We start from the raw sequence: 25,459 nt of genomic DNA on the forward strand, positions 1-25,459 counted from the left end.
GCTCACTGCTCTGGCCTCTGCAAAAATGGCTCCCTTTACGTGCAATACCTTTTGCTGCCTCCATTCTCATTCATGCTGCACAGTGGTGTCCAATGTCCTGTGTGTGAGGGAGTATGTCGTTGGAAGTAAACCATGCTTTAGAGCTGGAGTGACTTTGATTCTGTTTCCACCTCTGCCATAGCTAGGTGGGAGATCCCTGGGCTTTTCAATTCACCTCTCTGAGCCACAATTTGCTACATTATAAAATGGGGGTAAGGATTTCTACTGCAAGGGGTTTGGGATGGTGAACTTTATATAATCAAGTGCTTAGGACAATGCTGACATGTAAGTGCCCGTTAAATGGTAGCGATTATTATTGGGCCCCAGCTCAAGCACTCCCCTAAGGGAATACTTCCCAAATTCTCTACAGAACCAGCTGCTTCCTCATCTGCATCCCACACTGTCACCATTCACATCTCACTCATCTCAGTATCCTCGGAGCTTAGCACGCTGCCTGGCACGCAGGCATGCAGTGAATGATGCACACGCTTTTCCCACTCTTCCATCAAGTTAGGTGGTCTGTCTCCTCTACCTCTGTAGTGGATTGAATTACATCCCCCCAAAACTCACTGAAGCCTAAATTGTGTCCCCCAAGTTTTATGTATTAGAAACTTAGCCCTGACTGTGATTGTTAAGAGGTTGGGAAATCCTATTATGGTAATTGAAAGGTGGAGCCTTAAAGAGGTGATTGGATTGTAGGACCGTGCAGTAGTGAATGGATTAAAAATGGTGGTCAGGGGCGTGGTTCTGAGGGCTTTAAAAGAAGAGGAGAGTCTGTCTTTTTCTCTCTGCCCTCTCTGCTTCCACCATCTTGCAATGTGAGACCCCTGGGTCACTGTCACCACCACCAGATGGACTTAGGACTTCCCAGCCTCAGGAACTGTAAGCAATAAATTTTGTTTTCTCTATAAATCACCCAGTTTCAGGTATTTTGTTATAAGCAACATTAACAGGCTAATACAACTTCCTTCCACCATAATCAAGTGAGAGCACCTGGATGGCTACAGTTTCTGCAGACCAGATCCTTGGGGGATTAGAACCTGAGGAATCCTGCAATGGGAGGATACACAGTTTCTCTGACCATGAGTGAGTGCTGGGCTGCCCTGGCCAGAACCAGCAATATGAGCCCCAAGAACAGGCGGTGCTGTTTTCAAGGTGAAGGATCTCCAACTGGGTTATGAATCTTAAGGCACTGCTTGGGAAGAGTTGCATTATATTCTCTGAGAACTCATTCATAAAAATGTATGTGGAGTGTTGTGTATTATTAAAGAGTTTGCACTGGAAGTGTGTTTACCAAGGGTCCCCAGTGGGCCAGACCTTCCCAGGGAGGCTGAAAGCCTGGCAGGTGTCTTCAAGCTGCTGAGGACATGTGCTCCTCTCTCAAAGGCACATCTGCTCCCCAGTCTGCCAGGAGTCCCAACTCAGCATCCTCATGGGTCACCCTCCTTCCCCAAAATGAAAGCAGGTCCTTGTCACTCAGAGTTTGGGGACCTGACTTTTAGTCCCCATCTCCAGCCATATCCCCTGAACCCCCCACCCTTCACTCTTGGCTCCAGCCACAATTACTTGGAGCCTTTACAAATGTTCTGCCTTTTGGATCTCAGAGTAGGGCCACCTTCCTCCCGGTTCCAGGCCAGATTCCTGGTTTCTTCCCACAGCTCCCACAGACCCCACGCTGCAGCACTGTGGCTAGGGGCTGTGAATACCTGGTTTCTCTTCCACCCCCAATAGACTGTGGTGCTTGTGTCCATTGCAGGGCGAGGGCAGGCTTGGCTTACCTTGGCACTCCTGTGTGGCCCCTGAGGTGGCCAGTGTGTAGCCAGGGTAGCAGAAGCAGGAGTAGGAGCCCACATGGTTGACACAGCGCCCTCTTCCCGCGCAGGGGTCCCTCAGACACTCGTTGTCGTCTGATGGGAGGGAGGCAGGGAGGGAGGTCAGGGAGGCCAGTGTGCCTTTCTTTGCCTAACCTGCCCACAATAAGGGCTGGACAGGGGATGGTGCTGTGTGGCAAGGACGGGGGGAGGGAGCAGAGGAGGGGAGATGAAAATCTCTAAGGCTGGAAAGCACAAGCTTGGCCAATTGGGCTCAATCAGGCACTAGCAGCCTGGGGTGACTGCCAGCACCTCCGCCCCACCCCTTGTCTCCCTCCTCAGTGGTCCCACAATCACTTTCTTTCTCCTGCAAGACCACAGTCGATGTTTCTCCCTTGTATACAAATATTGGGGTTGGGGGGAGGAGGAATGAGGCACCCGATGATTTTATCTTGTTCCCAAATATCTCCTCCAGGGATGACCCTGATGGAGACTTTTACAACTGGGGTAGACCTCAGTCTGCTCTGCAGGCAGCAAAGTGGCCAGTTTGAATGGTGCGCTAATCTCAGAGTGGAAGGCTGCCAGGCACTGGCCGGGATGCACTGGGTGGCTCCCCACTCTCCCGGAGCCCTGGAGACTCATCAGACGGTGCTCACAGAGACTGGTCTTCCCCCAAAGCCTCAGGCTAGCTTAGTGCACAGGTACTGCACTCCTCCTAAACTCATCCACCGCACAGCACTACCTGCACCTTCTGCTGCCTGGTCTTGACACAATCCCCCAGACTCTGCTCCCATTGACCCCAGCCACCCTGGAAGCCCTGGATGCCAGAGCAAATACCTGTGCAGTAGGCTTGGCTGGGGTGCAGCCGGTAGCCGGGGCTGCAGACACATTTGTATCCTTCTGGGAGGTTCACGCAGGTTCCAGGGCCACAGATGTTGGTGGCTCCAGCAGCACATCTATCAATTCCTATGGGAGACAGAGCAAAGCAGAGGTTATGGCAGGGTGGGGGTGGGAGAGGGTGGAGCCGGGATATAGGGGCCTCAGAAGTCTGCCCACCTTAGCCAGGCCCTACCATATCCATGCATAGCATGACCTTCTATAAGAGCCCATGAGACCTCCACTTGGGCCCTTAGCCCTACCAGGTTGGAGCTCGCAGTAGTGCATCCCCCTGACTGAGACCTAATAGGGTCTAGTAACTCATATTCCCAGGGAACGGCCTTCCTCCTAAGGCCTCCAACCTGACCTCACTCTGAATACAGACCTGGCTCTCACCCACAGTGTCCAGTGAGAGCCCTCCCTGGCAACTCCTGCCCATTTTCCACTAGACAGATGGACAGACCTGGTAAGTAGGGTGCACGAGGAAAACTGCCAGGGGAAAATGGGACAGGTGGGCTGGGGCCGATTGAGCAGGGCCTTGAATGCCACATTGAGACTGGCCTGTAAGCATGGGGGTCATGGAAGGTGGGAGTGGATCAGAGCCACTCAGAAAGGCCACTCAGGCAGCAAGATGGCTGATGGACTGGTACGGGGGAGCACAGGGCCTCTAGAAACCTGTTGAAATAATTTAAATGAGTCTGCCTTTGGTGGTAGTAAGGGGTGAAAAGTCGGGAGACAGGTGCTGAATTGAGAAACAGTTTGGAGGCAGACTCACTGGGACTCAGGGCTGAGGATGTATAGAGGCAGATTCTGGCTTTTTTGAGTTGTATCCCTAATACTAGAAAAGTACCTGAAACTTAGAATGTGCCAAATGAATGAATGAATGGCACTTTCAGCCTCTGTGTCTGTCCTGACATCTTAGCCTGAAGCCCACATGCCCAGGGCTCCTGCCCTGTCCCTACAGCTTTGAGCACCCTGGAGACCCAAGGTAATGGGCTGGGAAGTCCTTTGTAGGTACATAGTGGGAGAGGGCATGCATCAGAGCACACATGTGCACAGGGAGCAGCAGCGACAACACCAGCCTTGTGTCCCTTGAACCAAGTTCTCAGACAATGAGCCTTTGAGGAGGGTACATTCCAGAGCAAGGTGGATTTGCCAGGCATCTCCCCCACACCCGCCCCCTGTCCGCCATCATTGTAGCTGACCAGAGGGAGAGGAATGCAGGCTCTCAGACAACCTTGAGAAATAGAACCGTATTCCTTCCCCAAAATCAGCCCTCTCCGTGGGCAGAAGGTTTTCTGATGCCAGGGCACTTTGCTGACTCAGGGTAAACAGCCTGGAAGAGCCAGGCTCACAGAGCCTCCTGCTCCATGTGCTCCCCTTCCTTGAGAGGGCCCCTGGCTTCTCCTGGAAGACCCCCAGTTTCCCTGGAGGACTCTGAGTAAGACAGTCCCCCAAAGCACCCCTTCTTTTCCCTCTTCCTGGGCTTGAGCAGTGCTCCAGACAGAGCTCCTGTTTTCACTAGGGGGACCCTGTGCTCTTTGTAAGATGAGGCCAGGGCTCCAGAGCCTGGACAGGAGTGCAGTGGACACTGTTCATGTGGTCCGGGAGGCAAAGGAGGGATTCTACTCATGCCCCTGCCCTGGAGTCAGCTCTAGACAGCCACAGCTCACAGGGTAGGATAAAGAGAACCTCAAAGGGCTGGCTGTAGCTACCTGGGGAGCCCAGGGTCACCAGCACATCGGTGGAAGGGGTCACTTGCTCTTCTTCCTGGATCTCTGGAATCCTCTGACCAGGCAGTGGTGGCGTTGGTCTTCCTATGGTCTCTGCTGCAGAGGAGAGAAGGGAACAGGTGGCTGGCAGTGGCCCTTCCCCACTCCTTGCTGTTCAGACTCCCAGGAATCAGGGGTGGAGCCTAGCGTGGGTCACTCTTGTGCCTCCTAGACTCCTGAAACTTGACCTGGCCCCATCTAGGGTCAGAGAATCTGAGAGCTCTAACAGGCCTTAGAGCGCATACAGTCTCACCCTCCATTTCACAGGCAAGGAGACTGAGGCTAGCAGAAATGGCCCCTTGTCCAAGGCCAGCCAGCTTGTCGGAGGCAGAGCTGAAGCCTGGATGTCCTGACTCCCACTTCAGCATTCTTTTCCATCTGTTTGCCAAGTGTTTTACAGTTTACAGAGCTCTGCCACAAATATCAACATCTTATTTGCCTTGAAAGGCAGCAAAACAGGCATCAATGTCCATTTTACAGGCACAGGAAGCTGAAGCTCGGCCTTCTGATTTCTAGACCCAAACACCAGTGACTGGCAAGCGGGGCTCTGCAGAGCCCTAACAATTTCAGGGAAGTAAGGCAAGGCCCGCCGGGGAAAGAGCTCTATGGATCTACCAACTACCTGTGTCAGCTGGTGCTTCCTCTGTGGTCTGATTGACGTGCACAGTGGCACCATGAAATTCAGAAGAAGTTCTGTGGCTCAGAAAATATTTGCAAAGCATCATGGGGTCTCTCAGTGACCTCACAGCCCCTTAGGTGTAGAGAGCTCCCGGAAAGAGCACCCACATGCCACATCATTCACGACCTCCGCTGATGTGAGCCCCATGGCCAGCTCACACATAGTAACTCCACTACTAGACTGAGGTCTCCTTTTCCTTCCCTTCTTTTTTCCCTGGAAGCCTCTAGGAAGAGGGACTCACCTGAGACCCCGGCAGGGACATGGGCAACACTGGTCGTGACCTGCATGGAAACAGAAGGTCACTTTGGGCTCCTGTGTCACCTGCAGGGCGTGCTTCCTTCCACTACAGTCACTCCCACCACTGGCTTCCTGACCTACTCACTTATTCACTTTTTCATCCACTCCAGGTACTGATGAGCTCTTACTATACACTGGGTATTCTGCTAGGCATTTTTTATCCATGGTCTTAATTAATCTTCTCAACTATCTCATGACGGTGGGTTGTAACGATTAAATGAGCCAATGTATGGACTGCACCAACTCAGTGTCAGCACGTGGTGGAAAATCAGCACCATGTGTGGTGTCAATGCTACGATCCCTACATCTCAGACAGAGTAATGGAAGTTCTAAAGGTTAATTAGAGTACCAAGGGTCACAGGCCAGTGTGGTGAAGCTGGGACACAAGGCCACACCTGCTGTCCCTCACCAGATCCCACAGACAGAGGCAGCTAAGCAGAGGTGGAGGCGGGAGGAGAATGAGCAGAGGCTGAAGGAGGCTCTGGAGCAGGGCTGGGTCCCTGAGCACACAGAATGAGAGCTTTGGTCTGGGGACAGCATGTGGTGATCCAGGGACAGAACAGCCCACTGGAGAAACAGGACTTAGGCACAGGCAGGCATGCATGTTGGAGGGGCAGGGTACAGAGTAGGGATTGGCAGACTGGTAGAGGAAGAAGCAGATCCACTCTTCTGGAATGTTTTTCTAGGAGGACACCCAGTTCTTTACAGGGGACTCTTGGGCCCAGGGAAGGGGGCAGGATGCCTCTTTCTCAGTGAAGTGGTTTGAGGCTATTCACAGCTGTGCCTCTACTTCCCCACAAGCCACTCACAGAGAAGACCTTGAGGTTTAAGCTAAACTGGCTCAGAAAATGCCAAATCCAGAATGAACTGAAACAGCTTTAGACCTCACATGCAGTGCTTAAAGCTTGGGTGACAGCTAAGGCTAACAGGACATGTTCCTGCTTCCTCTCTGAAGGATCCCTGGCCTATCCTGAACGGGAGACGCCTGCACAGCAGCTGCTCCATACACAGGAGCTGCTGTTGTTACTCCCTTTAGGGTAAAACTGTGTCTTTGGCTCAGCCCTCCCACTTTATCATCTATCCAAGTGAAGTCTGACATACACTCCATCCTTCTCCCTTTGCTCCCTCATGGGACACTGCTCTGGGGCCTCAGGGGCTACCAGCTCCTGCTCCCTAGTGGGACGACTCACTCACCTGGCCAGCCTGAGAGTCACCTGGGAAGGGAAAGGTGAGAGCATGAGCTCAGAGGGGAGAGTCTGGCTGCCTCCTCCCCTCCACCATGAGCAGCCTGGGCTGCTTCACTTCTGCACCCCCTGACTGTGTGCCCAGCAGGGTCAGCAGCAGAGAGAGCTTGGACTCCTCTTACCTGCCTCTGCCCTATCACCCTGCTGTGGGGAATGTCCACCACAAAATCCCAGACTCCCAGGATGGGAGAATCTGAAGACAGTTAAGCTCAGCATCTCATTTGGTGAGAGGAAGCTTCTTGCTTTCCTGTAAGGCCTCCAGGGACAGGAGTCCCACCCCATCCTGGGCCAGGCCACCCCATTGATCCTGTAACCCACCTCCTTGCACTGCCACCTCCTCCCTCCCATGCTTCTGAGGCACACTGGGTCACTCAGCCCCCTGCCTATGGGCCAGGGGAAAACTTCTAGGAAGGAGAGGAGCTGCTCCTGGCTTGGCCAGTGTCCAGTGTCCATGATGACTGGGGTACTGTCATCGCTGCCCTGTCTGTTCCAGACTCCTGGAGCAATTCTGGTGATCACATAGTGCACCTGGTCCTAATATGTTCCTGGCCTCCTGCACTTAGTGTTGCCAGTAGCCTGAGCATGCTTTCTCCATGCTCTTCCAGAGCACCTGCCAGAGGTACCTCAAACCCAGTCTCTTTCCAGCCCCATGCCTCCTGGGTCCAAGGCAGTTGAGCTGGGGTTAGCACTCTGACTCTCAGGCCAGGGCAGGGGATCAAAAGCGTATAGCTCCCAGGATCCACCTGCCACACTTCAGTTCTGCAGCCAGCACCAGCCCCAGAAGCTGTGTGGCCAGGGACAGAGGGTGGAGAGGCCTGATCAGCTGGTGTGGGGCTGCTGTTGACCTCTCCCACCTCCACAAGCAATTCCCTGGGATGTGGGTCCCTCTTCACTGCATAGGGGAAAGGAAATGGGGGAGGACTTCCTGTCGTGTCAGGCTATGAGAGATGGTTCCCAGGGCTGGGTGCTGCTGCTCCAAGATCCCTTTCCTAATGCCCCAGAGATGGGATCCCCAGGGACCCAGCATACACACCCCATGCCTCTTTGAGGTGCTGTAACCTTAAGGGAAAGGGGAATCCCTCAGACATCTCCTCCAGCCCAAATACCCTTGTCAGGGATGGTCCCGGCCTCGAGCCAGGTGTCCGTGGCTGCCCGGAGCGGCTGCCTCTCTGCTGGCCCAGGCAGGGCCTCACTGCTCATCTGCCACTGCTCCCTCAAAGGCCTGGCCAGTTCCTCCTCCTCGGCTTTCCTCACGGACAGGCGGATGTCTGAGCTTGAGTAGGTGTAGCCATGGCCGGCAGGACAGATCTCCCTGAAGGCCTCTGCAAAGCCAACAGCCAGAGGACAAGCTGAGTGATGCTGTCCCTGCAGGAAACCAAGGACCACCCTTCCCTCCCTTTGGGGGACAAGACAATTGTGGCAGCAAGGAGGGAGGGAGCCCCAGGTTAGGGTAGGGCTAGAGCAAGGAGGGAAGGCTGAGAGTCTTCTGGCTCAAGGGAGGTCTACCCAGGCCAGGGCAAATGGCAACTGGCTTTGAGGAAACACCTTGGTGGCTGGAGCTGGGATGGTGATGGGGGTTACCTGTGCCGGGCAGGGGGCATTTCTCACACTTGCTGCCCCATGCTTTGCCCACACGGCTGCAGCAGCATATCTGCTTGGTGATGCGCTGGGCCAAAGGCAGGGTGCAGGTGCCAGGCCCCAGCGACCGGTAGCACAGCCCCTGCTGCATGGAGATGGCTTTGTCCGCTGCAACAGACACGGCACGTGGGGACGGGCAGTTACCAGTGGGAGAGAGGTGTGGCTGGCCCCAGGCACTCAGACAGGTCTGGCCCACGTCTCAGTCTGGAAGTCTGGGGCCCTGAAAACACTCATAACAACCTTAAGAGGAATAGCCCCAGTGGAATGTATACCCTTGACTCCCACCCTCATGTGAAGACCCTGAGAGTAGGAAGTGAGGACAGAGCCATTTGTCTCCAGGTACTGAGTTCACAAGGGTTTGCTGAGAGTACCACATGTGCCTGGGGCTGAGCAAGAACAGTGTGCTCTGAGGGAGATGAGAGGTGAGAACCAGAAGCTGATGGGGACCTCTGAGGACAGGGACCCTGTCTTGGTCATCTTTGCCACCCAGAGCATCTGGTGTATGAGGACGCTCAGTAAATGCTTGTTGAATCGATGAATGGACAGCTGGATCAATGAATCAAACATTCATGGAATCAGTGAATCAGAATACCATGATCCCAGTGAGTTCAAGCTATGCTGGGCTTAGGTCATAACAATACCTCATGTTGTCCCCTTTTCTGTACTTTGACAGTAAGTATTACAGAATAGTCTCTTGTGTATTATCTCAATGGACGATAAGGAGGCCGTGCCAGGTTGGGAGAGACTGATACCCTTAGCGGGCTGCCTGGGCGCTAAAGGGATGAGGGGGTGGGGGAAGAGGACAACAATCAGAGGTGAGGAGTGAATGATCCTGGGGAAGTCCTGGGCAGGCCCTCAGGATCGATTACATATAGCTGCCTCCACGAAGATTTCTTGACAGTGGCCTGACCTCCCTAGTCTGGAGCCCTCATTCTTGGGGTGGCCCCCTCCTAAGGCTCCTTCCGTCTCCTCTCCTGGAGACACCGGGTCCAGTCTTTCTCTTTACAAAGGATGCTCCCTCTGGGTGGCACTGGTGTCTTACTCATCCCCATGGCCTTCCCAGACCCAATACCAGGCGGTTTGCAGACTGAGGGCCTGGTCAGCCACAGGAAGCTCTGCTGAGTGGGGGTGACCAAACAGACCTGGGCTGATCCTTCCCAGAAGCCAGTCAGGGCTGGTTTTATTCAGCTCTTGTTGGGCCTTCCTGCACAAGGAAAGCCCCATCTGGGCTGTGCTGTCAGCTCTGCCACCTGGGGGGCTGCCAGCCTGGGCCTCTCCCAGCTGGAAACCACAGAGGTCACTGGAAGCAGAGCTGTCTGCACACACTCAGACACAATGCTAATGCTCATGACTCGTGACACATATGTGTTCATTGATGTGTTCATGCACATTCAGAACCACAAGGGACCATGGGATTATGGGAAGTCCCTGGGCAGCAACCCCATTAATTAATGCTATGGACAGCCCTTTAGGAAAGGTCAATTACAGTTAAGTGACCAGGCTACTAAGCTCAGGTGCTAGAAGAGGCAACCATGGCTCAGCCAGACATTACAGCAGAGGTAGACCACCCCTCCCCCACAAAGTAAATAAGGCACCATATGGGACAGAATTGATTACAGAAAAACACAGAAGAAATGAGAAATAGGAATCCCAAACTGCAAAGCCCCAGAAGAAATGCCTAAAGTAAAAAGTGAAGTAGTCAGGCCAGCCCATGGCACACTTGGGAGAGTGTGGTGCTGATAACACCAAGGCCACAGGTTTAGATCCCTATATAGGGATGGCCGGTTAGCTCACTTGGAGAGCGTGGTGCTGACAACACCAAGGCAAGGGTTAAGATCCCCTTACCGGTCATCTTTATAAAATAAAAAAAAAGTGAAGTAGTGACCATCTTTGTTCCAGCAGGACAGGCAAGTCGGTTTTTGTACATTGAGCCCATCTCTAGGTTGAGTAGCAGACACTCAGCCCTGTCCATGGGGTGATGAGGCTTGGGGAAAATTATTGCTCTGGGGCTGGCCTGTGGACCTGGAGGGTCCCGTCTTGCCTCCCAGTGTCCCCACCCCTGGCCCCTGCCAGCACTCACACACACAGCGGCTCCGCGATGGATCCAGCATGAGGCCAGGTCTGCATGTACACCGGTAGCTGCCCCTGGTGTTCACACACTCCGAATCCTTGCACAGGCCCAAGGTTAGGCACTCATTGATATCTGCAGGGTTGGAGGAGATGACCAAGAGCCCACCCTACTGAGGCCTGATGGAGGGGAGGGGCTGGGCAGAGATCTTCCAATACTTTCTTTAAATAACATGACAACAAAGACCTGCTATTTATCAAGTGTGATCTCTCTCTCTGCCTGTTTCCTCATTCGTAAAATGGGGAGAGTGATAGTAACTACCAGATAGTGTTAGAAGGGTAAAATAAGATAAAAAATGCAAACCACTTGGTCCAATAACTGGCATGTAACAATGGTCATAATCTTAAGAGCTAACATTTATTGAGTGCCTAATATATGCCACATACTGTGTTGTGTATTTAACATACGATACCCCATTTAATTCTCACAGAAAATTTTATCAAGTAGTCCACGTATCCACATTTTATAGGCAAAGAAACTGAGGCTCTGGGAGTAACTTGCCCAGAGTCATTCAACCAGTAAGTGGCTTGCTGGGCTGCAAACAGAGGAAACAGGGAAAGGGGACTGTTTGGGTTGGATGGTGGCAAATGGGCAGCCAAGTCCCTCCTATTCAGCCCCTAAAACACCTCTGCAGGGCCCAGTGATCTGGAGGAGGGAGGGACCCTGGCAAGGAAGAGTAGGCAAGAGGCTGGGGAAGGTACTAAAGGGACTGGGGAAGGGAGGAGTGGGGATCAGTGCAAGGCTGGGTGGAGGAAGAGGGTTAGAAGGACACGTCTCCAGATCCTTGGGAGCACCCGTGCCTCAGGCAGGCCACACACATCCCCCCAAGACCAGTGGATTGTATGTGTGGAGGTGAGCAGGTCCCTTCCCAGACATGGAGACCATGGCCACAGACAAGGGAAGGGGCAGGTTTCAGGGGCAGGGCCTCCTGGGTGAGAGCCCCTTGGTATCCTGTATCTGGGGGCTCAGTTAAGGGAAGGCAGAGAACTCATCTGAGATTTTTGAGAATAACCTTAGTGTACCAGACTGGGAAGTCTGCCAAGAGGTGAGGTCACTGGGAACAGTTAGATATGAACAGCCCTGCTGTACCCTCAAAGGGCAAAAGTACAGAGTTCTCCCCACACCCACTGTGCATGAGGCCCTTGGCCTGGGGTCAGTTTCCCTCCCTCATTGCCCTGGAGGGAATCTGACCCCAGGCTAGGCTGAGCCAGAGGCCTGTCCCTTTTTGCCTCGTCCCAGCACCTTTTCTTATCCAGGGCTAGAAATCACTTCTGCAGCCTGGTACCCCACAAGGAGACAGCCCTGTCCCCTAGGGCTTCCTCAGACTCCTCTCTCCTGGAAAAAAAACCTCTGGTGGGAGGGTACCTAGGAGGCCATCTGGGTCTTTCCCCTGTCTCAGACCCAACTTCACCCAAAGCAAGCCATAGAGACAACTATTTGTCTAGTTATCAGCACTCTCCAAAGGGAGCCTATCTCTGCCAGCACCAGGAGCCTCTCACTGGCAGGAACTTCCCTGCTCACACTGCACCTACGGCTAGGCCCAGTCAGGAAGGGCTCCTGCTCGGGGCCTGCATCTGCTCAGTGGCAGCTGCTGTCCCTCAGTGACGGCTTCTGGACCCTCAGCCATCCTGGGCCCACTGCCCATCCTCACTTCACTCCCAGTAGTGACAAAGCCATGGCTGAGCCTCACCTCCCACCCTCTGTGCCAAGGTGCCCCTGGGCCTTGGCCCTGTGTGGGCTCTCCAATGCAGACCCCCCTCCTCCCTGGCCTCAGCTGGTGGTACAGAGCCCCTCAGCCAGGCAACAAGGCCAGGGCAGGGCTTTGCTTTAAGGTCCCCCATCTGGGCTGCCTGTGTCCTCCCCTTTTCCCTTCCTGGCTGTAGATTGTGGCAGGTGGGAGGGAGGCCTGAGCAGCTAAAAGTGCTTTGCTGGGAAAAGTCCACAGAAGTTCCCACTAGTTCAGACTGACTTGATCTCCCATTCCGGAGTTGAAATTCCTTCTGTTCCAGGGAGACCTGCCCAGGAGATGAGTGGATGTGGCGGGACTGGGGTGGTACCTTCAGACACAGCACCACACAGCCCTAGAGAGGCTCCTGGCCCATGTCTGGGTGGCGAAGGGTGGAAATGGGGAAAAGGAGAGGGGCCCAGCTCCCTTGTCTACCTCCATCACTCACAAGCAAGTCACCCCGACTTCCTTAGGCCCCTGGAACCAGCAGGCTTCACAGCTCCCCCAAGCTAGGGCTTAGAGGTGCACAGGTGAGACCACTCAGGCAGTGACAGATTCTCCTCCCATCTGGGGGGGTTGGTGGTGGCCCTGCATCATCAAGCTCATTGCTCCCCTTCCCCAAGCCTAGCCCTGGTCATGGTCATCCTTACCTTGGCAGTGAGTGAGGTTCAGTCTCTTGTACCCCTGGGGACACTCCAGCTGGCCATTTTCAATCACTGGGGAGCCTGAGGAGTGAAGATACAGAAAGGTCTCACTGGAGGGCCCTTGGGCTCCTCTGTCTCCCATTTTGGGAAGTGGGCACAGTCTGGATGTCCTTCCATTCAGCAGCTGTGAGCCCCCAGCTCCCCCAGGCCATCGCCCTGGACAACTGTGCCTCCTTGCTCTCCCCAGACTCCTCTCAGCCCACCCTGCTTTTATTTAAATTGATACTAAGTGAAATAAGCCAGGCACAGAAAGACAAATGCCATATGATCTCACTTATATGTGGCATCTAAAAAGGCATACCCTTTTTAGACATAGAGAGCAGAATGGTAGTTACCAGGGGCTGCGGGGGACGGGGTGGGGGTCGGAGATGTTGGCCAAAGAGTACAAGGTTTCAGTTAGACAGAGGAATAAGTTCAAGAGAGCTACTGTACAACACAGTGACTGTAATTAATAACAACGTACTGTATACTTGAAAGTTGCCAGGAGAGTAGATTTTAAGTGTTCTAATCACAAAAAAAGAAGTACGAGTGGTCTTCATAAAGTTCATGCAAGGATTGTACTATCTTCTAATTCAATTTTTCCATGAACTTTTTGAAGTACCCTCGTATGTGAGGTAATGCACATGTTAATTAGCTTGATTTAGCCACTCCACAATGTATACATATTTTAAAACATCCTGTTGTACACTATAAATATATACAATTTTTACTAATTAAAAATACAGTGAGCATAAGAAATGATATTAATTAACAACATACCTTATTTATATGGTTATAATATTACATATACTGTATATTATACTATATGTTATGCAATATAACATGTGATTGAATGGGTTTTATTATCTTTTTTACTTTTTTTTCCAAAATAATTACAGATATACAGGAGACATTTGGTTGCAGATGGACCAACAAGCAATTGATTCTCAATATTTTGATACTGATACACATCCTGCCTTGATTTCACAACATTCCCCCTCCCTTTACAAAGAAAAAGCTAAACAATTAACGTTAAATAAAACAGGGAAAACACTTCCATTACTTTGGAGGGACAGACTATTAGGTCAACCTTCTGGAAAAGCTGTAGCAGGAAGCATACCACTGACAGCCACCTGTCATCACAGAAAAAGGCGGCAACGTGGAACACCATCTTTTTGTTAAAAAAAAAAAAAAAAGAAAGAACTCATCTTTAAGTTTGATGATTCCTTTGCTGAGACATAGCCAGCAGTCCTCAAGGGGTACAAGCAATTTCACAGACCTTGTTGCACACAGAGTTCCATGAAGATACCACCACGCTTTAAAGACGTTGCTTTATAATGTCAGCCGCACGATGATTGCTGCAGCAGTTTGTTTCCTTCTGGTTTTGACTCCTTTGTGGCAGTAGCTTGTCTCTGATCACTGCAGTGAAGGGATTTTTACATACAGCACTCTCCTTCTCTGTTACCTTATCCCAGTTCCTTTTTATTCCAGTCATAGCATCAGTTTTGTTTGATAAAGCTTATTTTTATCTGCGAACTCATTTGCTGTTGAGAGTTTATGTTCTCTGGTTCATCTTTTAGTTGCTTACAAAAGATATTCTTCATATACTTTATTGCTGAAATGGATTCTTGCAAATTCCAAGAGATGTATTTGAAATATCTATACTTTCATCCAATTGTACAGCAAAGGTTGAAAGTCTCGATGTTTTAAAATGTAATCAAGATAGCTTTTATTCTATCATTAGCTGTTCTCTCCAGGCACATGATACACTTAAGGTAAGGTTTGTTATTATGATAGCAGATATAAATCTCTGATCATTTAGATCCTGGGATACATTTTGGGTCACATCTGATAGATTATTATAATTTTTACCTCGTAATATGGCTGATGACATGTTAGAAGCCACCTGAGAAGAAGTGTCTGCTTTGCACTTCTGAATTATTGTTTACAATTATGTTATTAGTATAATTTTGAGTCCACAGTTTCTTTAAAGGAATTTTTTAGGAATCACTTTTCTATTTTGTGGGGTTGGTTTAGTTAACACCGCACAGCATAACTGAAAAGTCCAGTAAACCGAGCACTGTGAACTGCACTATGTTGTAATATGCCAGAAATAAACATCAGGAGGTGCCACATTTTCTTGGAATCCCCACTCTTCTCTGAGGACATACTGTGTGCCAGACATGACATGTGACAGTCTGACATACCCAGAGATCAAGTGAGGACATGAATTAGTAAGGCTTAATTTTTTTATGATTAAAAGATGTAAATTAAAGTTCTAACATTTTTTCCTGCCATGGACTGCCCTGCTCTGGTTTGCATGTTCCACTGGGGCACTTATAGCCTAGAAGGCCACTCCTGTGGAGACACATGTGGATTCTGAGACCGAGACAGAAAGATGGGAGTGAGGCTGGGAGACGTGCGTGTCCCTGGCGTGGGGCCTGCTGGGATGAACTGAAGACAGAGTGGGGAAGAGAGGAAGTTGTCTGGAGAAACTCAGAAAGCAGGCTATTAGATGCAGCCCATGAACATTATGACAAGCTGAAGATGGGGAAGAGTGTCACAAGGCTGTTGCCAGTGGGCCAAGGAATAACACCATCCACAGGACGCTTCAGAGTTGCAAGGCCAATGGTGCATAGTATCCTGTTTCTCACAACAATAATTCTGTAAGGCAGGGACCTTTATCTCCATTTTACAGATTAAGAAAGCAAGGCTCACAGAGGTTAGGTAACTTGCCCAGGTAAGAAAGTTGGCTGGAGCCGAGTCAGGGTTGAACCTGGGCATCTGGCCATAAATGTCATGTCCTTTCTGCTACACTCCACTGCCCCTCTCCGAGAGAGATAGGGCGGGGGAGAGGTGGGTCAGGGAGACTCGGGTGAGCTGGAGGCCGGGGCAGCATCACTGCTCCAGATGTCAGGAGGGAGCAGTTAGGCTCAGGTCCATGCTTCTCCAGAGATGAGGACAGGAGTGGCAGAGAGTTCGATCAGAGCAGGGCAGAAGAGTGGAGCCAGATGCTGGCCCCTACAGAAAACCGTGAGAACCTGAGGAATATGTTCAGCCGAGAGGATGTGGGGGCATTCATTAGTCTGGAAACCTGTGCTTTTTCTGTAAAGTGATTTCGCCCCTTGGTAAGGGGCCTCTGCCCCTCACTGGGCTGAGGGTACATGTTAGATGAGCGACTCTTCATGAAGGCAGGCTTCTAGAAAGAAATAAATGCCAAGTGACTGTCTGGTGAAGCTCCCACCAGTGTTCTTGCTCACCCCTCCCAGAGGCAGTCTATAAGGGCTGTCCCAGTTTCTGTAAGACCAAGTACAGCATTCAACCCAGAAGAATCAGCAGCAAACACTTAGACAGCCAGGAGGCTCGGGGCAAGAACCCAGCAGGTTGTGGCTATCTGTTTGCTTGTCCACCTCCCCACTAAAGCATAAGCTCCATGAGGACAGGGACCTTGTCTTCTTCATCATTGCTATGTCTCTAGTGCCAGGCACAGCACCTGGAACAGTGTGTGCACTCAGTCAAATGAACAGCAAACACTCTAACAGCACTTACTACAGGCCAGGCTCTACTATAAAGGTTTTATATATATTATCTTATTTAATCCTCCTAACAGCCCTTGGAGGTACCTACTAATATTATTTCTGTTTTACAGATGAGCAAACTGAGGCACAGAGTGTTTAGGAAACATTCCCAAGGTCACCCAGCTGGTGGGTGGGGCTAGGATTATGAACCCAGGCAGTTTGGCTCCAAAGGAGAAATTCTAAGCTATTCTCTTCACTGTCTCCAAATAGATAAAGGAATGAATTCATGACAAGCCTTAGGAGTTGTCTAGGCAGAGAATCCTAGGATCCAGTGGAGGCCTCAGGTAGATGCCTGCCCATCAGGAAGCCTATCACCCCTCCTGAGAACCCCCCTCCCCTGCTTTTCTTAACAAGGATTAGGAGAGGGAATGAGAAAAAAGTACAGATACTCAGAAGGAAGTCAGAAAAAGTGATCTGACGCTTGGTAAATGCTGCACAACATACATGACCAAATGCCATGTGGAATTGACAAAGGAAGTGGTGAAGAACCTGTGCTAGCCCCCATGGCCCCTCAGCCATGTCAAGGATGTAATGCGGGGTCAGAGAGTAGAAAGAAGAGAATTTGAGGTCTTGAGAGAGAGTGGCTGAGCTGTGGTTCCAACGATGCTTCAAGGAGGCACTTGGGGAGCCGCAGTGTTCCTGCAGGTGGGACGCAGACTCGAGAAAACCAAAGCAGCTGCCAAGGGGTGAGTTGGAATCAACCTGAACTCTGAGGAGTCTGGACATCACAAAATGCCTGTGAAGCGTGTAGGGCAGATGTGGGTCACTTTCATGGTAAGTGGTCTCCTGGTCCTTGACCCCATGTCTTCTGGCCCTGACCTCGGCCCTCTCCACCCAGTGCTGCTCCTTGCTTGCTCACAGACTGGGGAAAGAAGCAGAGGGCCCCTGGATGCAGCCACCCCTGCCCTGCTAGTTCTCCTCAGCTGCTGGGACTCCCGAGGAGGCTCAGCAAAGGCAAACTCATTGCTGTAGGCAGTTTTGGCCCTGAGAGCAGAGCTGGGAGACGGTGAACACATGTGGCTGGCCACAAGGCTATTTACAAGCCACATGGATCTCGGCCTGTGATGACAGGTGCTTGCAGCAGGGAGGCATGGAGGGTCCCTGCTGCCCACCCCCTCTGTCCAGGGAGCAGACACATATGCCCGATAGGCCCCAGTTAGCAGGCTGGAGGCTTGGCCCTGTAGATTCGCAAACCTCAGGAGGGTCTGCTGAAGAGAAACGGCTACTCCCCCAGCAGAAGGACTGTGGCACTGGGAAGCCAGACCCTCACCTAATCTGGCTCCACTCTGACTCATCTGTGACCTGAGGCACATTTCTTAACTTCTTTCAGCCTGAATTTTTTCATCTGCAGAAGTGGGGACAGAAACTCAGTTTGTGGGGTTGTTGTGAAGATTAACTGTACTGAAACAACGAATGACAGACTGAACCTACACCATGCCTGGCACAGCCCCTTAGTCGCTTCCCAGGGGTCAGTTGCCCCTCCCTCCCTCCCCCATCCCTTCATCTCTCCCCCCTTCCTTCCTTCCTTCTTTCCTTCCTTCCTGCTTTCCTTCCTTCCTTCCTTTCCTCCTTCCTTCCTTCCTCCTTCCTTCCAGCAGTACAGTCTCAAGGACAGCTTGCTGGCCTGCTGCCCCTCACTAGCTGCATGCATTTGGGCAAGTTGCTCAACCTGTCTGGGCCTGGGTTTTCTTATCAGTAAATGAGGATGACAAGTCCTTCCTCATGGAGTCATTGTCAACACTAAATAAGCATGTAAAATTCTGAGCACAATACTTCCCACATTTTGATAATTATCATAATGTCCATTATTCAGATTTTCCTCCTTGGTGAAGTGCCAGTGGATCTCCCAGTGATTATGGACGTTCCACCCAAAGATGGCCTCTGACTGTTCTCTCAGAGTGGCACTAGAACCAAAGTCACTACAATCTCTGAGCTGGAAAGAGGTCTGGTCAGACTTCTGGCTCAGACAGGTGCCAAGCAGCCACCCCAGCCCCAGCCCTTCCTGGAGCTCTCCAGGCCAAAGACGCCATGAGTCAGAGACAGAGACACCCACCCTGCTGGGATAGGGAGGGTGCTAACTTAAGTCTGAGACACAATTCCCAGGAGGCTTCAAGTCCCTTGGAAGAAGCTCTCAGAACATCTCCAAGCCAAAAAGATACTGCTTTTTCAGCCTGACAACTGGAATTCTGCAAGTCCCATTTCCTTAGTGCAGGGGACTGGGCGTTTCAGCCAAAGTCCTGGAGAACAGGAGCCCCACTCCAGGACAGCTGTTCCCCAAGCCAGGGTCCTCTAGCAAATGCCCGAGCCACATAGCACAGAGAAGCAGATGACAGAGGCCGTTGGAAGCGGGGGTCTGGAGTCAGATAGAACTGGATTTCAGGCCCAACCTCCTCTTTTGTAAAATGGGGATGATACAAGGGTACTTCAAAAACTTTATGGAAAAATTGAATTAAAAATATGAATCCTTCCATGAACTTTTGGAAGATCCTTGTAGTACCCAGCGCCTAGAAATATTGTTCAGATGCAACAAAATGAGAAAGCATCTCGCATGGTGCCTGGCATTTATAGGTACTCTGAAGAAAGAGTTGCTAACACTGATGACAGTGACAATAATGCTCTTGCTGCTGAGACTTGCTCAAAGCTGTCTGCTGGGAATCTCCTCTCATGACCACATCATCCTCACACCCCCTCTGTCCCCAGGGCTGGCATCATAAATCTACATCTACAACACTCCTCATGGGCAAGGGGCAAGGCCAAATCAAACCAAACCTTGCTTTCTGTTGAGGGTTTCAAATAAATTTTCAAACATATATATAAGCCCCCATTTCCCCCCAAATCAAATTCCTTCCCCAACTCCTTTGAAAAACCTGTTCTTGGTAGGCATGCTGCTTGTTACGGCGAGCTCAGTACTAGGCACAACCCATTTTATTGCTGGGCATCTGCAGTTTTTAATAAGTTGTTCCTTGTGCCCAGTTTCAAGTTGAGTTCTGCTTACTAGAAACATCCACACATCAGCTTTTTCTCTCCAGAAATGCACGGAACAAGCCTACTCCATAGGGCAATTCTTCTGACATGTCTCTGGTAACTCTTGAGCCTGTTCAACCCCAATCTTGACAGACATTGTCCTTCGTGCACAAATGACTCATGGAACACATCCTGATGAGCATCCTCTTGGCTATAAAATTCCAGGCTAGTATCCTGATTTTTGCTTCCTTCAGGCAGGCCCAGGTTTCCCCAGAATGAATAGGGAAGTCTTGGACAGCTGAGAATCAGACATGCTGTGGTTTGAATCCTAGTTCCACCTGTCCTAGCTGTGTGACCTTGGACAAGTTCCTCACCCTTCTCTGAGCTTCATTTTCCTCATCCGTCAGATGGGATTAAAGATCCTTAGCTTGTGAGTGGTTGTGCAAATGAAATGAGATAATACAGGTGAAGGGTCCAGCATAGTCACTGGTGGCTCTTCTTGTTTTCGAGAGAGAAAGATGCAGAATTCCTTGAAGAGGCAGAGCAAGAGCATCAGTTCTTCCTGGAGACACAGGGAGGGGCCTGGTTCTGAGGTGAACTCATCCCACACCAGGCAGATGGAAAGATGATGTCGTGGCAAACAGCTGGAGCCCACCACTGCCAGCCTCAAGCCCTGTGCCAGCCCTGCCTGTCCCAGCAAAGGGGCCTTGGGGTTGACACAGCCAGTGGCAAGCCAGATGGGGCAGTAGCCAACTTTCAAGTCAACCCAGATGTCTGTCCTTCTTAGATGAAAACTCAAAAATGTGGCCTCAATCTAAGTGGCTTTTGGAGCCGTTTGTTCTCCAGACCCTGGCAGGGAGGCTGGAGAGACTGTGAGCAGGACCTCTGATAACTCACAAGGGGCCAGGAAGACGTGGCTCAGGTTAAGTCCTGAAAAGTCAGCTGCATGCAGTCCTGAGCACACGCCGTGTCCATCATTTCAGCAAGAAGGGAGAAGAGGGAATCATGGTCTGGCCCAGTCTGACACCCTGAGCCATCTCCCTGAGGAAGGGGCTCTGTGGAATTCTTCTGGAAGAAAAGGGATTCATCCTGTGCCATGCAACTGAGACTTCAGGGCAGTCCTCTTCTGTGTCAGAAACAGCAGCATCCTGCAGGGACCTTCTTCAACCTCAAAAGCCAAAAGCTGACAAGGGGAAGCCATGAAGTCACATGGCTCCCAGGCTGCTAATCTATCACTGCCATTCGGACCTGATTCTGCTAGACCACCTTGTCGGGATGACAAGCCTTCCCTGAGAGGCACAGCCTTATTTTATCAGAGAAGAAACCGAGGCTCAAAGAGGCAGGATCATGAGGACCGAAGATGTTCTAGAACCCAGAAGTTCTGCCTGTCTTGCTGACCATCCCCCAGCCCACCCCAGCAATTCATCTTTTCTGATTCTTGAACAGTAGCTTGCTTGTCATGCCCACTTAGAGAGACATCCCTGCCCCAGCCCCAGGCTCAGGCATGGAGCTAGGTGTCTGGCATGCTGTCAATACAAACAAGGTTCCCAACATCCTGCCCCTTTGCTATACAATGCCCAGCTGCACTTTAATGTGTTTTAAATGTTTATGTTGCCCTGGTCTTGTTATTTCTTGCTCAGTGTGCTGAAATGCTTAACATTCCAGGGTCTGTACCCTGGTGCCCAGCTTGCTGAGGCGTGCTGAACAAGGTGGAGGAGGGGTGGTGTGGGAGGCCACCAGCGGGGATGGGGGAGGGGCAAGGGTTGAGACTTGGGTGTGTTTGGGGGGGTATAGTTGGTGTTTTGCATCACGTGTAGGTACCTGACCCACAAAGCTCTGCTCCCATGCCCAACACCACTGGGCTCTAGGCCCTGACCAAACAAAGGTAGCCAGTTCTGTTGGGAGCAGGGTCCTTGGACATCAGGTAGGCTCAGCTCACGAGGCTGGCAGACAGCTGGGACCAGGAATGGGGAAGGTGGACAGGCAGGCAGCACCCAAAGTGCAGACTCTGGCTTTCTCACCTGTTCTCCACCCTCCTAAGTGAGAGTTCTCCCATGTTCAGAACTGATTCTGAAGTCTGGGGTCAAGGTCGCTGTGCCTGTCAGCATGGACCTCACAGCCTGCATCTCTGCATCTCTGGTGGGCTCCCGTGCCTCTCTCTGCTTAAATCCTATAACTGGTGGATATGACATTTAAATAGAGAACCCAGGGTGGCTTCCATTTTCACTCCCACTAATGTCATGTGATAGGCCTCTGGCCACTAACATCACTGTCAAGTTGGCCTAGTGAGTTGAAGAGGATATACTGACCCCAAGGACCCTGCAGGACTCTAAGTCCTGTCTCCCTCCCAGAGGGCTCCATCTCAAGGGCTCAGGACCATGCTTGGTGGCCAAATCTTGGACACTCAAGGGCCTGAAGACTTGCCCAGAGGAAGGTTCTGAGAGGGGCACAGACCTCAGCTGTGAAGAAAGTAGGGGGTGGAGGCCCCTTCTTGGCAGCGCCTTCCAGAACCCTGCTTCTCAGCTGCCCCACTCCGCTCCACTGCTTTGCCACCCATAGCTGTTGGCAGCTGATCCCACTTTTCCCCTTCATTGTTTCTCAGACTCTAGAGGCAACACCATGACAGCTTCCAAGATAGGGAGGAGAAACTTCTAAGGCTGCTCCTGAATTGCCACTGTGATGAAACCTCGCTGCTCCTCCCCAGAGGAGGTGGCCCCCTCCTAGGATGGCCCTACTGGGTCAGGAGGTCCCTGGGCAGGTCAGCAACTTGTTCAGCAGCAGCCAGTACTGGCTGCCCCTAGGAGGGCTGAGGGGGTTGAGGGGGAGAGACCCCACCCACCTGTCCAACTGAGCCAACTCTTGGGAACCAGATCCTGTCCAGACAAGGGGCTTGGGATTCCTGACTCCACCCAACCCTTCTGACACGACTGCCTTCCTATAGGAGAGCCAGGGCTGAGCGGGGCCTGGCAAGAGGCAGGCTGTGCTGTAAGAAGTGTTGCTCAGTCTCTTGGTGTCACCTGCATATGCAATTTCCTTGGGTTGTTAAATTCTTCCCCACCTCACTGACTGTCTAACCTCTAATCATTCTTCAGGTCTCATCCTGGATGTCACTTCCTCTAAGGAGCTTTCCCTGATGCACCAGCCTGAGCTAGCCCCACAGTATATAGACGTGCAGGTTGTGCACTGCACAAAAGCACCACATCTTAGGGAATCGCTGGTATTCCAGATTCGTATATTTATGAAGATGGCTCTGAACAAATGGAAGGGGCATGCTTTTCTATTTTGCACAAAGGTGCTACAGGACCTGTGAGTGGCCCCAGTCCCATTGTCTGTGTCCCCACAGCACTCCACACTTGTCTAGTCACTGCACTGGCCTCTTTATTTCCAATGCCCACCAACTGTGTATGGCAGCCATGAGACTATAAGCTTGGAGAGGAGAGGTACTTTTTTTTACCTCATTCTCCACTGTCTGTCCAGGGCCTGCACATTATGGGCACTTCACATGTGGCTTGATCGATGTAAATATTTGTTGACTGAATGGAATGTGGCATATAGAAGTCTCAAGGGTCAGCCTGACGGGAAGGAGGAAGGAACACAAGGAAAGAAGAAAAGTGGCAAAAATATCTCGGGCCTGCGGGGGAGACCCAGCAGTTTGACACACACCTCCTGGTGGGTCAGTGGGTCGTTTTCCTTTTCCCTTTCTTGAGGGATACCTTCTAATAATATTAATAGCAATGGTTCATTTGACCTAATGCTAAGCACAGGCATCATCTCATTTATTCTCCACAGCAGCTCTAACAGACCAGCACTATCACTCTCTCCATTTCACAGATCAGAAGACTGAGGCAGAGAGGTTAGCAGGCAGAGCTAGGATTGGTACCTGGTATGTGTTGGACTCTCAAGCCCAGGAGCTGAATGCCACTACCCTTTGCTGCTTCACCAAAAGTTCTATCACACTATGAAACATCTGCACTTATTTTTAGTTTGGAAAATACAGTCACTGCTCCACAGCTGAGTCTGATGCTGGGAACTGCCCTGTTCCTCCCACCTTTGGGCTCTAATCCAGGCCCCCCACAAAGCCAATTCACCAAGTTTACTGCTGACGGGCAAAAGAAATACATGCCAGGCCCAGGTCCAGGCCCAGGTCCAGGTCCAGGAATGAGGCCTGGAGAGGGAAGATGGGCTAAGCGGGCAGAAGCCACATTCAGGTACAGGCACTGGTCACCCTCCTCCCAACTGTAAGACCAAGACCTATGAGAGCAGCATGAATGGGCATTTTGCTTGTTCCTGAATCCTCAGTGCTTGGCACACACAAGGCATCCCGTGAGTATTTGCTGAACAAATGAATGAATGTTAGACTTTTCCCACCATCCAAAAGAGGGCAAGACTCTGGGGTTCCCATGTCCCATGGCTGAGAACATTCTCGGACAGACATTGGATTCTAATTCAAAGACTAGGGAAGGAACAAAGGGTGAGGAGGAGGCCTGGGGTGCCCTCCAGGGAAAGAATGAGGGAAACACTGAGTTACCAAATCAAGACCTCCGGGCTGCTGGTGCTTGGGAAGGGGTATATATGGGAGGGGGAGGATAGGCCCCACACCAGATGGGATCCCTAAAATCTGAGCAAGAACCACAGCAAGAGGGAGAAGCCCCTCCCAGGCAGTCAGATGGAGTAAGTGGGCCAGGCTGCACCCGCAGAGGGGTGAGTTAGTTGAACGGTCAGGAGCCTCGGGGACCAGCCAGAAGCACTCTCAAGGCAGCTCTGGGAAGCATGCGCAGTTTCTCAGCCTGCTCTACCTGCCTGGCCTCTGAAACCCTGAAGGGGTGTGAGGGGGTGTCCAAAGTAGAGACTAGGCCCTGGGAGAGCTTCCCCACAACTCTTGACCTTGGCATCCAGCACTCACCTGGTCTGGGTGGGCATGGGGCACACGAGGTCACCCCCCAGAAAGCTCCCACGCTGCCGCAGCAGTCCTCTTGGGCAGTCAGCTCCAGCAGAGGGTTAGCACACTGGAAAAGAGGTCATGACTCCTGTGACCACCCCCCACCCCTGCTGTGCACAGAGGTGTACCAGGAGAGCCCAGGATGCAGAGCTCACTCCCTATATCCACACAAGGGAGGGGAGAAGGAAGTCAGCCAATGTCCCAGAAGGAAGCAGAGAAACCCACCACTCATTCTACCAGACCCTAACCTTGTGGGGTGGGGCACACCCCAGACACAAGATCTGCCCCATGCAGGTCTGCAAACTGCCACCCTCCATAGTCCCCCCATAGACAGAGGGTCCCAAAGGACCTCTGTCAACCTTCAGGGAACTGCAGGATCACCCACAGCATGGGCCTTCCCCATGAGCAGGGCCCTAGGCTCAGGGATACCACAAGCCGAGAGGTCAGGGAGGATCTGGGGACTCCAGGTCCTCTTTTCTTGGCTACCCCGCCTCCTTCAGTTCCTTAACCATAGAAGGGGTTTCTGGAAACACCAAACTGCAACCCCAAGAAAAACCTTCCTGGGTCTAGCCTAACCCCTATTCTAGGGTCCTTGCCTCAGAAGAGCTCACCTGATTTCCCATCATAAACTATGGATGCCTCCAGGGGGATGGAGTATCTCTCATTTTTTGCCCCACCTTGGCTTTGGGGTATAACCTGCGTGTCTCTGTGACCAAAGCCACATACTAACTCCTTGCCAGATCCTAACAGCCCCACTGCCTATGTGCCTATGTCCTAAGCTCAGCTTTCAGAGAGCCCAGGATATACTGGGACCAAACTCTAGGTTGTCTTCTCCTGAGGACACTGGTGATATTTCCTCCAGAAGGGAACTTCCTTGGGTCCTATTCTGCATGCCTGGTACTGACAGGTACGAAGTAGAGCCCACATAGGAGGCCCAACCTCTCCATACTTAGGCAATTTTATGCCCTGGGTTTTCCCATCTGGGAAACTGAAAACAAAACAAACAAATAAATAAAACAAAACAAAAAAGAAAAAATATATTAAAAAAGAAAAAAAGGCAACTGGAGACTGCAGACACGCCAATT

At 51.5% G+C, this 25,459-nt stretch overlaps 1 protein-coding gene across 1 annotated transcript in view; it reads right to left on the reverse strand.

The window, feature by feature from the left end:
- Positions 1–25,459, reverse strand: part of LTBP2 (latent transforming growth factor beta binding protein 2) — a 98,303-nt gene that overhangs the window by 18,631 nt on the left and 54,213 nt on the right. The window contains exons 9-18 of the mRNA XM_063092317.1: positions 24,339–24,441; positions 12,861–12,935; positions 10,437–10,559; positions 8,300–8,464; positions 7,825–8,040; positions 6,669–6,688; positions 5,419–5,458; positions 4,442–4,543; positions 2,688–2,816; positions 1,818–1,946 (exon numbers count right to left, since the gene is read on the reverse strand). Coding sequence (XP_062948387.1) covers positions 1,818–1,946; positions 2,688–2,816; positions 4,442–4,543; positions 5,419–5,458; positions 6,669–6,688; positions 7,825–8,040; positions 8,300–8,464; positions 10,437–10,559; positions 12,861–12,935; positions 24,339–24,441 — 1,102 coding nt within the window. The remainder of the gene's footprint in view (positions 1–1,817; positions 1,947–2,687; positions 2,817–4,441; positions 4,544–5,418; positions 5,459–6,668; positions 6,689–7,824; positions 8,041–8,299; positions 8,465–10,436; positions 10,560–12,860; positions 12,936–24,338; positions 24,442–25,459) is intronic.

This window comes from Cynocephalus volans, chromosome 3, assembly GCF_027409185.1.
Source record: "Cynocephalus volans isolate mCynVol1 chromosome 3, mCynVol1.pri, whole genome shotgun sequence".
Classification (NCBI taxonomy): Eukaryota; Metazoa; Chordata; class Mammalia; order Dermoptera; family Cynocephalidae; genus Cynocephalus; species Cynocephalus volans.